This window comes from Anoplophora glabripennis, unplaced genomic scaffold, assembly GCF_000390285.2.
Source record: "Anoplophora glabripennis isolate ALB-LARVAE unplaced genomic scaffold, Agla_2.0 scaffold321, whole genome shotgun sequence".
Lineage (NCBI taxonomy): Eukaryota > Metazoa > Arthropoda > Insecta > Coleoptera > Cerambycidae > Anoplophora > Anoplophora glabripennis.
Genome location: NW_019416407.1, coordinates 348,273 through 361,903, shown reverse-complemented (window position 1 = coordinate 361,903; position 13,631 = coordinate 348,273). Strand labels below are relative to the sequence as shown.

General features: G+C 32.1%; 1 protein-coding gene across 10 annotated transcripts in view; it reads left to right on the top strand.

The window, feature by feature from the left end:
* The window catches only part of LOC108912850, an 88,781-nt gene that overhangs the window by 57,940 nt on the left and 17,210 nt on the right, over positions 1-13,631 (top strand). For all 10 annotated transcript variants that reach the window (XM_018718254.1, XM_018718253.1, XM_018718251.1 and 7 more), the window contains one exon: positions 8,382-8,623. In XM_018718254.1, the coding sequence (XP_018573770.1) occupies positions 8,382-8,623 (242 nt within the window). The remainder of the gene's footprint in view (positions 1-8,381; positions 8,624-13,631) is intronic.

Below are 13,631 nucleotides of genomic sequence, written 5' to 3'. Positions count from 1 at the left end.
CGCCGATATCCAGAAAGGACACAGGCAAGAAACAGCAGCGAGGATCCTCTTCGAGAATTGGCGGAGTCATCAGGAGGTGCGATGGAACGTCGACTTTGGTCTGCAGAATAACATACCTTATAAAATAAAGTACAATTTTACGTATTCACAAACCATACATATATTATATGTCAGTTATTATACCAAACATCATTTTTATCGAAAACGACCAAGTTTTGGATGCATATTGCTCTATATATTAAATAGCAAAGAGTACACTTTCAAAAGGAAAGTCTATGTCGTTTCTTCTCTAACAATATTTTGCCTTGGAGTTAAATTAGATTCCCTTTGAATTACTTGACCTCATAAAAATATAAGTATGCGGATTTGAGATCTCAGAACTTTCTGATCATTCTGTTTTTATAAACCTACCCCTCGCTACATATTCTTCAACAAAATTCCATGAAAACGTACAAGCTCGTAAAATTTATTTACCGTAACTAATGTTTTATGTATTCTTGAACTACACATAGTACATTAAAAGTAACTTTTCACTAATTTATGTACCTTTTAATGATTGTGCGTGATCTGCAACCACTCTTGACTACATTATAATGAGTTTTAATTATCGCTGCGACTTAGACAGAGCGTCAAACAATAGCAGGGGTTCAATATCCAGAGTCAATAGACAGAAACTATGCCACCTTAACTCACACAGAGGTAATAATGTGTCGTTATATCGCAATATTGCAGAAAAGAACGCCGCATGTCGTCCATAAAGAGATATCTTCACAAAAAAGCCGTTTTCCATGGTACTAGTTGCGTGTTTCTCGGTAATATATTTTATCCCTTCTATAGGATGAAGCAACGTATGAAAATTATGTACTCGTAGTAAATACGTGATTTCTAATGTATGCGTAAAAGCCCACCAACTTTGAAAATTTGTACCTAAGTGTATAAGGTGTCCAAGCAAATTAAATTAATTGTATACCATTTTAAAATTGAAGAAATTATGTCAAAGTAGTGGCAGAATTTGAAAAAAAAGGCAGATATCTGCCTTTTCCAAACGTTATTCCACGAAAATTAACATCAAGCCGGGTGATATTTATGAAAGGGGATGAAAAACTGTATACGAAAAGTGATGAAGGATGTTTTCCGAAGCAATAAGATTAATGGTTTCATAAAATATTAAATAAATTGAAATGTAAATTCCCGTCTATCTTTTAATATATTATGCGCTTTAAAGATGAAATTACAATTTTTCAAGATATTTATTGTTTTTCTTATTGTGTGTAAGACGTACCGTTTCCTGCAAAGAATCGTGAGATATCCGGCTCAAACAATCATCGAATCCACAAATATAAAATATTCTCTCATATATCCATACACATTGATTCCAATTAACCCAAACGTCATTTCTCACGATAGGAGGAAGTAACGGAATTCGCATAAAAACGTGTGTTTCGACGTGTTAAATTTTTCTTTTTCTTCCATACTCAGCTATCGAGTTCTCCTAATTGGTAGCTGAACAATGCGTCCTTTAGACGACTCGGTATTGAGAAGCGCTTTTTACATAAGTGAGTGCGACATACCGATTTCTTAAGTAATCATCAAGGTTCTTGTCTGCATTTTATGGACGACTATATTCGCCGTATCATTCTCTGGTGCTATTGTGTTATTTTGACGAGTGCACATTTGAAATTTACAGTATAAACAATACCAAATCAAATCCAATTTATGTACACAACAGTAAAAATATCCAATAATAGGACAAAATTTAGTTTATGAACATTTATGAACAAAAAAATGTTATAAGAAATTAAATAAACAGAGGAAATAACATATAAAAAAATAATACAATATATCAATAACAATTAAATACACGCTATACTAATACGCTAATAAAGATTAAAAAACAGAGAAAAGAAAGAACAAAAGAAATAAAATTATTATAATTGGAAAATATAGTGTGTTCCCGAATGGACCTAACTATACTTGTAATTTTCCTTATTTCACATTTTAAGGGGAAAAGTCATTCTTTATAAAAAATTTTGCTTATCATGAAAAGTCATTTGCCATACTCTGACTTTCAAAATAACATACAGAGTGGTTAGCAAATAAGCAAACGTGAATTTGTGCCAAGAGTAAAGTATTAGTTTTTTGAGAGGAATTTAAAAATGTTACTGAAAAATATTGTTTCTAATGTTAATAGTAGTCTAGATTTGAAATTTGAACATCGTATCTCAAAACTGATGTTTTTAAAAATTATGATTAAAATAATTTTATAAATAATAACAAAACTATTCTATGTGTTGTATCGATAACAACATACACTGATATTTATTTATAAAAAAGTCAAGTCGTTGTCAGAGAACTTTTTAATAATGTTGACTGTAGAACAACGAATCTATTTCCCAGAAATCACTAAAACAAAGGTCACTAGATTTAAATGTTAGTAAAAGCCATTTGCAGAGAATTCTGAAAGATAATAAAATACATCTCTACAAACCAGTAAGATTCCATAAGCTTGAGGAAGGGGATGATACCTTTCGTTTAGAATTTTGTATGTTAATTATTGGGAAAGATAGATTTTTCTACAGAAGGATTTTATTTTTCGACGAGTCAATATTTATTACGAATGGAGTTGTTAGTTAACAAAATTGTAGGCTCTCGTAGGAACACAATCCGTATTATAAATAAAAGTCAACGATATAAAAAAGTAAATGTTTGGTGTGTGATACGTTATAAAAAAAAATATTAGACCACATCTTTTCGACGCAAACTTAAATCAAAACAGTTACATAGAGATGTTGGAAAACTTTTTAATGCCTGTTTTGGATTATATAAATTTAAAGGACAGAAGAAATGTTACAGTGCAATTAGTGTAAGAAACTGGTTAGATCAGCATTTCCACAATAAATGGATAGGACAGTTTGGTCCTATAAGATGGCCTGCACGCGCCCCAGACGTAACCCCGCTTGATTTATTTTTATTGGAATACTTGAAGCAAAAAGTTTATGCCTATGATTTAAAGATAATTTATACCTTTTAAAGGAGAAAATATCAGAAGCAATAGCCGACATAAACGAGAGATACAATTCATTTAGTTTATGAAAAATTCAGAAAAATGTTGAAAAATGTGTAACAGTAGGAGGACAACACAGAATAGTTTTGTTACCATTTTATTCAATAAATTAAACGCTTTCGCTGAATTTATAACATTATTTTAATCATAATTCTTGCAAAAATATCAACTCTGAACTACTATTGACATTAGATACAACTTCTTTCAGTAACATTTTTAAATTCCTCTCAAAAAAACTAATATTTACTCTTGGAAAAAATTAATGTTTCCTTATTTGCTAACCACCCTGTATGTTATTTTGAAAGTCTGAGTATGGTTAATGACATTTTACGATAAGAAAAACTTTTTATGAAGAATTACTTTTTCCCTTAAAATGCGAAATAAGGAAAATTCGGGTACACACTGTATTTCATATAGCTCTATTTATGGATGTGTCAGACAAAAATGTATATTGCATTGGTTGGGTAGTATAAAAACATCATGTTTATTGATTTTTTGAAAATATTGGTGCCAGCAATTGGTTAATAAAGAGTTTCATTTTGCCTGAATGGAAACTAGGGACCTGATGTTATTATTCTAACAGTGGCATTCAGTTAATTTTGTTATTAAACAGATTATGTAAAAATAATACACTATTCACAATTTGTTTCAGCTTTAAAGAAGGAATCTAGAAAGTAACAATTCATTATTGCGGTCTGGATACACTATTGTGTAATAATTTTTATAAGGTCATTAATAAATACCAAAAATAACATGAGTATTGGGTCAGACCCCTGAGGAACATCTAGTTCAGTCGCAAATAGCCCAGATTCATACATTAAACATTATCTGGTTCAGAAACGTTACTATCATGAAGAGTGTCGGTACAAATTGTAAATTAGTAGACGTTGATTTGAGATAATTTAAGCACGTCGGTTTTATAACTAAAAAAATGTGTGTTCAAATAAAAATAATTGTTTGAATGTTCAAAATAACCACTACTACACAAACACGTACTCCATGAATCCAATAGTCTCGTCAACGCATGAAAATTCCTGGTATCATTGTCACTTCCTGAGCGGGGACAAAAATTCTATCACGAAGCTGCTCTTCGTGTTCAATTTCGCCGGAATACGAATGTTTTCGTATGACCCCACAAACAGATATCTAAAGGATTTATACAGGGTGTTAGAAGCTTGACTGCCTTGATTTTTACAGACGACAGAATACATTAAAATAAACAAAAAAACCTTTCCGACAAAAAAATTATCAAAATCTTCAATTCAATGTTCAAAAATTCGATTAATTCAGGAATATTGACATAACTGCGTGTATAGAATATATCACTTTATTGAACTTCTTTATGATTAATTCTAAAAAATAATTAGCGTTGTAATAAATTTAAAATTCGATAAAATTCATATCGGGCAATGTGACAACGGGGCGGCGGTTTATTAACACGAGGTACTAAGGTGGCCAGTAACCACCAATACACAATCCAGTTGGTATCTGGATTCGAGCGTGTCGGAGTGTTTCTTGTGTACCACTATTTCCTTTTCTTGAGGTGTTTTCCAGCGAGTGTTAGAATTGAGCTATTACATCCAGACATTTCCTAACTTCAAAAAACGGGTCAAAAATAGCAAAAATTCACGAACAAAAATTATTTTTTATGTATTCAAATTTTCATTTATATGGTTAAGACCTCACCGAACGTGAATCCGCGATCAGAATTGATGGTTCTTTTTCTAACCTCAAAAAAAAAAAAACGGGCCAATTAAGGTCAGATATAACGAATTTTCAAAAAGTAACAGAATCGCGCCAAATTGGGTATACGGGGTCGCTGATCAGGGATCTGAAGTCAATTTTGAAAAATTCAAGATCCAAGATGAAGGAAAAAAATGTTTTTCTCATTTTTTTTACAGATTATGAGCATTTGAAGGCAAAAAAAAACGTGATCCTTTAATATTTTAAAAAATTCAATCGAATGAAACAAAAAAACGGCTTGATGGATCGAATTGAAACTCTGTAGGGCTTCTAAGGGTACAATGACCTGTAAAAGGCACACTTAACATTAGTCATTTTCCTAATATTCTCAATGTGGCACGTGATTTTCTAGAAGACCCCTAAAAGTCCTATTTTTACGATTTTTCAGTCATGTTAAGGATAAAAAAAATATTTTTTTTCTAAAAAACCGTGCCAGGACCTTGTAGGGAATTCATTCAAGTTTCTGAAACCCACCGTCGATTTTCTGTGCAAACATTGGTTTCTGAGATATCGATGAACAAAGAGAAAATTATCCATTTTCATTCAAAGTCCGATAGTTCAGCGAGAAATGGTCGTATCGAGACCAAAAAAAAAGGAATTTGAGGTTCATTGACCACCTTTTTTATTCCTTAGGTTGTTTAGTTTGGAAAATTTTTATTTTTTTTTGCAGGTTCCAAAATTTGGAACTTTCAGGTTTCAATTTGTTTTTTTTTTCTTTTATTCGGCCCTTTTTTTTCAAGGTTCCGGCCTTTTGAAAACTCGCCGAAAATTTTGATTTTTTTTGATCCCTTAATTTTTTCCACTAGTTTAAAACTAAACTAATAAAACATATATTCTTAGAAAACAATGATTAATGTTTGATCCAGGTCATATACGGATTCAAGGATCGCAATTGCGATTAATAAATGATATATTACTACAAACAGCTCAATTAGCTCCACGCTCGTAACTGTCATATAAAGTAATTAAACTAATCTAAAGTTAACACCGGCGAATGTGTAGCAGAGTAAATAAAACATATCTTACGAATCCGCGTTATATATTAATTTTATGTATTCCGACATTAATAGGTTTGCGACACTTGCAAAGTGACTTCGGGTACACGAGATAGTCGCAGTAAACGCAATAAAATCCAGTTACACGGACAACCGCGCGTATTTCACGTTTTTGTCTCGCAACGTACACAGATAATTGTTACGGCAATTTGCGCAATTCCGGGCAAATTACTGCGTAATTATACACATATATAATTATAGATTTCTAACTTTTAATTTCGCCCGAATGATAAGGCTTTCGTAAAAATCACTTAAAGCAGCATGTAACACGTGTTGATGCAAGACCACGGTTGTTACACACGCTCGTTTATACAGAAGCATAAGTGAAACTAATGGACACCTGTTTGGAGTTGGAGTGTTTACACTTTTGAAGACAGTTGTTGATTTTGTTGAACACTTGCTAGACATGTTCTTCCTCAAATGAACCGAATATATCTATCTGTGTCAGTTTCCAAAGGTGTTGTAATTTCTATAAAAGCATATTGCGATTGCGTTTCTCCATATTACGGAAAAATACGTACTTATAAAATATTTAGAAGTAAAAGGTTGTCTGGGAGTGTGTCGAATGTCCGAAAATCGCTTTGTCAGTGTCAGTATAAACAAATTTTTGTAATGCAGCACACAAATACACAAAAGACAAGTCTCTCAAATTATAAAAAAATTTCACTCAAATTTCACTCAATTTTACTCAAAAAGGTCTCAGTGTTTGTCCACATTCAATATAGTGAAGTTTTCACTCTATTTAACTATTATTGTCATTTTTTACTCAGACTTGGTTTTTAATTAACTAAATATTGAGTGCAAAAATAAATCACTCACAAATGATTAATTAGAATAATTAATTCACTTTGCGGGGCCTCCTCCTGTCCTGGCTGAGACCCGTCAGCTGAGACCCGTCGCCGCTGGCTAAGACCTGTTATCCTGACGATCACGCTTTTCTGGATCATCTAACGGGCCTCTATCAACTGTGGTCGGGATTACAGAAGCATTATGTAAGTGGTGCCATCTTCACGGCGCCATTCAAGTTACTCGAAATTAATATACATTTAAACCCACTTAGTAATGACGACATTTACTCTGATTTAGGTACAAGTGCACCAAATACGAGTTTACGTGAAGAATTTATGTAAGGAGTACTTATATTTGAATGAAAATACTCAGTTATTTGTCGTCAGTCGACTTGTGCGAAACAAACCTTATACACACTTTTCGCTGACCCAAATGTTCGGTTAAAATGCGAATAAATTGTTGTTTTTGAGATGCTCAATTCCAATTCCATGAATTTCATAGAAGATATTGACTGATTTTTTAAGAATTCACGCACAATTTATACTGTTACTTTATAACTCCGCTTCTGTTACTATATAATTGCAATTCCAAATATGTGGCTTCATATTATAAATATTACAACGAAAATTTAAGCAAATATATATTTAAATATCCCGAAGACACCTGATAAATTTATGAACACGATTACATCAAATGGCAAGCATCGAGAAAACATTAACACTGTAATCAAACACAACAGCTATAATCTTTAAAAGGTCTCCTACTTTATTAGTTCCTCCAGTTGTTATACTGAGGAGAAAATTACACTTTCTTCTTTTTAACGTGAAGAATAACCAGTTATCGTTAATAGTTCACGGTAATGTCAACAAACACACAGAGGTTGCGTTAATAAATAGAAATCTAATGGGAATTTATTGCACCGTCATTTAGGAAGACAATACCACACATGTCGCTGGTGTTACTGACTGGAATAATAGAAAAATTCGATTTGCCGAGAATCCAACTCGGCTAGTTTTTAACTTAACGTGACTTCCCGTTCTGACTCTATAATTTATATGTCAACTTCTTCGAGTTTATTTTATTCGTACGTGTAAACGTCAAAAGGTAGACCCTGAATTAATTAATGACTGTATTGTTTCCTGCCTTCATATTTGTATCGCGTTTACAAGTGGGCGGACGTTTATTAATTTTGGACGGTAATTGCTCTTATATGGTCTACCATAAATCACATAGATTGATTATATTATGGGTCGACGTCATAATTACTCTCGTGTGCAATCCCGTACTTTTTTATCTAACTGCTTTGTGTAGATTTAACGTTCCAATAAATTTTTGGTACGGATAAATTATAGCCACTTTATTTTTTGGCCCACGGGGCGCAAAAAGCGTTATTAATGACCAGGCAGATGGGGATTAGAAGGACAATTGAAGTATTTCTACAGAAAATATTACAAACTTTTACTGCAGGGCTAGGATCTCAATATACAGTGTGGGAAGAACCTCGGTAACCATTACAAACTTAAAAATAACAACACGTCGAATTTCAATAACAACTGACCATTGAAAAAAGACGTCGATGCAGAAAATGATCCTTTGGATCAACGTGTATAGATATTTTCCATCAAATCGTTCGTGACTCCTGTTTTTTGCGCTATTTTTTTCTGCAGTGCTACAGCATTTACAAAATATGTATTACACGATATCATTTTTAACACGCCATCTTCTTCCAGTTGAGGTGGAAGGCTATGGGCCATACAAGCCAGTCCCGCCACCAAAGCCGCTCCCCCAGCAAGCTCTCCAGTCGCAGGAGCTGCAGCAGCTCGATTGCTTCACGCCGCCCCCCTACAGAATGCCCCCTTACCCCCTGTTCAACGAGCCGAACATCCCAGGTGCAGCTGGTTTAGATCATCCCATCGCCTCTTCTAGTCCTGCCACTCCCCAAGGACTCCACACGCACTCCAGTAAATTTCCGGTGAGTACGCATAGTTAGAATGAATTTCAGTTTAGCTCATTTGCACACTGTTATTGTTTTAATAACATTTATGCAGTTTGCTAGAAGCATGGTGTAACGATAAACTTACAGGATTGAAACAAAAGAAAAAATTTTTTCCTGAAACCTAAAAGGCCAAAACTCTGCAATAAGTAGATTTCATTTTGGCGTGTTATTCGTGGGATTCATTAGGCATTTTGATTATTTAAAGGCTTTCAGGTTTTGCACACTAGGTAAACCGAATGAACTGTTACAGCCGACTGACTTGCACGGTGGTCGCTTTTGAAGAATATCACAAATTAATTGGCATTTGCTCTGTGGCTAAAAGTTTTCGTACGGCTTCTGTGATTGTATTCAGTCATACAAGATTGTACATACTGAGACTGTAGGTATGGTAGACACGTTCAACGAATAAGAATTCAGATATAAAAGTTTGTAACTGCGCGAAAAAAGAACTTTGACTCGAACGGAATATTTATAAAACGGATAAAATATGAAACTCCATGGGCACAATGATGCGTCTTCTGTTGCTAGGCAGAAAACAAACTAATTCTTTAAGATAAGCGTAAATATAGACACACTAGCACGCACATGTCTACACGCGATACATACCTACTATGTGTATAGTCCAGGCGTTAGATCAGTAAAAATAGGCTTTGGCGTTTGTATTCGAAGTAATCTATTTTGTTGTACAGAAACATCCCAAATGTTATGTAGACTAAAATCCAAGTTTGCCTATTCTAAAAAAACCATTGCAAAATTCAGGGGAACAACAAATATACAAAAAGAACGAAAATTGACCCGTTTTTCGACATATGCAAATCAGAAAAGTTCAACTTTCCATTAACAATGGGCGAAAAATAGTAGAAAATTATGTCTATATTCGGAGCAATTTTAAAATAAGTAAATATTTATAAATGAAAATGAAAATGAAGTTATGAAACTTTGTGAACAAATAGTAAAACATATATCAATTCTACCCTAAATATTTCAAAAAGTTTATCGCGTACCGTGGATTTAAATTAAGGTTTAGAAAGGGCACACAATTTTTTAGAGATACTTGTTGTCATAATAAACAATGATCAATACTAAAAATACTCATTTTTACACTTTTATAACCATTTACATTTTTTTTTAATTTTTCAACATTTCACTCCTATATTCATTCTTTTATTTTATTGATTTTTGGTGACATATTTGTATTCCTTTCATTTTGCTACATCAAATTTAAAAAAATTTATCTGCCGAAAAGTCACTAAACGGATATTGAAAGTACTTGTACTGTTTTTTTCTCGATTTCAGGATTACGTAAGCTATAAATTATTATTAACCTTACGCTTCTATATCTCAGAATCTACACAGTAGAATGCTGTCGTATTTGACTAAAAAGCAAGGGGTTACGACATAGTTTTTATGTGTGCAAGATTTTGTTGATTACATAGAAAATTCCCTGGGCAATAAATAATTGTTTATAGAGTAAAATGTTGAAAAATTAAAAAAAAATCTAATTGGTTATAAAAGTGTAAAAATATGTATTTTTAGTATTGATCATTGTTTATTATGTATCTCTAAAAAATTGTGTGCCCTTTCTAAACCTTAATTTAAACCCATGGTACGCGATAAATTTTTTGAAATTTTCTTAATTAACTATCCTGTCAATCGAAAACCACGCTATCGATCGTTGCATAATTTTTAGAGTAGAATTGACATACATATGTTTTACTATTTGTTCACAAAGTTTCATCAATATTTTTAAATATTTACTTATTTTAAAAATTGCTCCAAGTATACATATGATTTTCTAATATTTTTCGCCTATTGTTAATGTAAAATTCAATTTTTTTAATTCGCAGCTGTTGTAACTTTATAGAAAATAGTCAAATAAACAAAAAATAAAGCATGACTTTTTTTTATTTAGGGCTTACTTTCAATGTTACAGGGAAAAACATGTCGAAAAACGGGTTATTTTTCGGTCTTTTTGTATGTTTGTTGTTTCTCTAAATTTAGCAATGGTTTTTTGGAAGAGGCAAACTCGAATTATTATTCTACATAATATTTGGGATTTTTCTGTACAACAAAATAGATGACTTTAAATACAAACGCCTCGAATACTCTACCGTCTGGACTAGTACGAGTATACAGGTAATAATGCATGGAGGATTGTCTGACTTCAGAATATACGGAGCGCCTCTAAAAGATCTGGACAAAATTGTACCGCACACCCTCACAATTATTTTTTGTAATTTTTATTGTTCTTGGCCTGTTGGCTTCTACATATCTGTAGTCTTTACATTTTTTAATGCAGTTGGCTCGTTAGCCTTTAAACACGGTCCAAAGGTTTAGAACTAGTTCGGACCAGTCCCAAGCTTGCATACACTGAGAAGGGCAATGACGAGTTCAGAAAATGAAACCTTTAAATTTAAATATCGAGAAAACGGTTGATCAAAACGATATTTACCAAGAAAAAATTAAAAATTCAATAGATCAAGGCACAAAAAAGTTATGACCTATTAAATGCATGTGAAGTACTGTAAGTGGCGCCATCTAATAATTACAACAAATTCGAGACAGGTTTCAATTTCTCATGCCAGCAAACTCCCCCATACCAAGTCATGCCTCGAACTTAATTTAGCCTTTGTTAATAAATATCTTCTGATTGAACCTGTAGGTGTCAATAGAGGAATACTGTGATTTATTGGATTATGAGGCGTGTTGAGTAACCACCCCAACAGTAATTAAATTTAGCATTAAAGATTATCGTTTTCATGCAAATTCAGTGAGAATTTCCCACTACGCAAACGAACTCTCCTAGCAGTATTTTTAACTAGACGCATTCCGTTATTCTACAGTGTGAAACACTGAACTAAATAAAAAAAATAATATGCATTGTGGCTCTTGACGTTTTGAACTCATTTTCGTGTCAACGAATAGCTTTTCAGTACATAAGAGCTCGAATATAACATTTGATTCTTGTAAATTTTATGAAAAGGAATACTTACTAGATAATACTAGTTCCATTTTGTTTACCTCGGGATATTTTTTAATGAATTATTTGCCCATGGTGTTGTTGTTTACTGTCTTTTCTAACCTTTTACTAAACATTACAGTGGCGAAACACTTTCACTGTTACCAAACACAGTCTAATAATATGTTTTGACAGCTTCTATAATTAATAGTGACAGATTTTACAAAACAAAATTGATAAAAATCTAATATTTCAAGAACATATTTAGGTTATACGAATTTGATATTATGTGAGATGAGACACAGTTACTTAATTGGCGAGTTTTACTGGAGGCATTTTTAAAAGTGTACCACAATACCATTGTATTATTTAATAACTGACATTAATTTTATGTATAGGAATACTATCAATGTGGTTGTATTTGGTGAGTAAGACTGTTTACTTTTAACACAAGTGATGAAATAGTAAGTGCTTTTAACACTCAATTTTTCCTGTCACTTTTAATAAGGTAAATAAACATTGAAAGGTCTACCTGTATTAGCAGCAGTAGAAAAAAAATGCTTTAATGGCATTGAAAAAAGTGTGAATAATGTTAATTCGGAAGATATTTTAACATCTGGTTATGATAATCACTACTTTTGAATTCATTAGTTTTCTTTGACAATGTATAACAAAAAAAACTAATTTTCTTTCTTTTGACGATTTCTTTAGTAGGTATTTTAATTTTAAATACCAGTACTTATTGTTATTATTTTTATTGTTTATTCATTTTATTATTAAGGTCAAGTATTTTTTATTAAATAGCAGTTATTTATTGTATAAGTGTTTGTTTTAAGTTACATTTTATACACGCAAGAATTTGTAATATTCTTAAGTGGATAAAAGGCAATTAAAACACAAATGCAATACAACGTGTTATCAATAATCATATCACAATTATATTTGAATTGGAGGATAATATTACATATATTTCTATGTGTATATGTCGAAAGAATAACGGCCAATCAAATTTTTCAAAAAACAACTACAGCAGCAGCAGTTTCTAAATATGCACCTTGTAGAATCTATATTAAAAACATATTTGAATTTAATTCCATTTGTTAGTTATTATCTAGTGATTTATGCACTTCTGTAAATCGAGACACTCGGTATGTATTTATAAATATTATATGTCGTCAAATAACTAAACATATGTAGATTAATTTTCGAATTCTTTATAGTTATTTATCAAACAAACATTAGAAAGCATACCAAAACTAATTTTAGCACATAATATGATAAACTGCTAAAATTAAAAAATTAATTAGGAATGAAAGTTGACAAAACACAATTATAAATGATCGTAAACACACCCATTATTAAATAATAGCTAAACATTCACCAAATCTGAAATAACCACATCAAAATTTGGAAAAATGGGTTAATAGGCACAACATTATAATTTCAATCAACTTTCATATCATGTGGACCTCCAATTTTGATCAATTAATTCTATTCAGTCACCAACCTAATATGTAATTTCACTTTTTGCAATACAGGAAGGCCTGGGCGTCTCTGAGGTAACTCACGGTTTTTTTTTTATTCTCAGTTATAACTTTTACAGGAATAATTACATTGTAATGATTCACCACGGTGTGGGACACATTTTATGAAACGGTCTTTAGCATTCGATTATGACAGATGAAAGTGATACCTTGTTGGAAATACGTTTGTCCAAAGAAACAGTGTGTGCACACGTCAGAATTTATGGTTGATTAATTTATAGTCACATTGATCCGGCTTGCGTAAGGTAATTTATTGAATTTATTGTTGTTGTTCCTTATTTTTTGCCCACGATGAATATAAAGGAGATATTGACACTCTGTAAACAGTATATAAATTAGCAGAAATAGTTTTATTAATTAACAACGGGTTTCATACACAGGCAAGGAAAATATTATTAAATTTCGTGGTAATATTAAAAGCTGTTCCTTCTTCAAATCACTAATGAAAGCTGTAGTGTAGCTGAATATCTTTTTATACTTG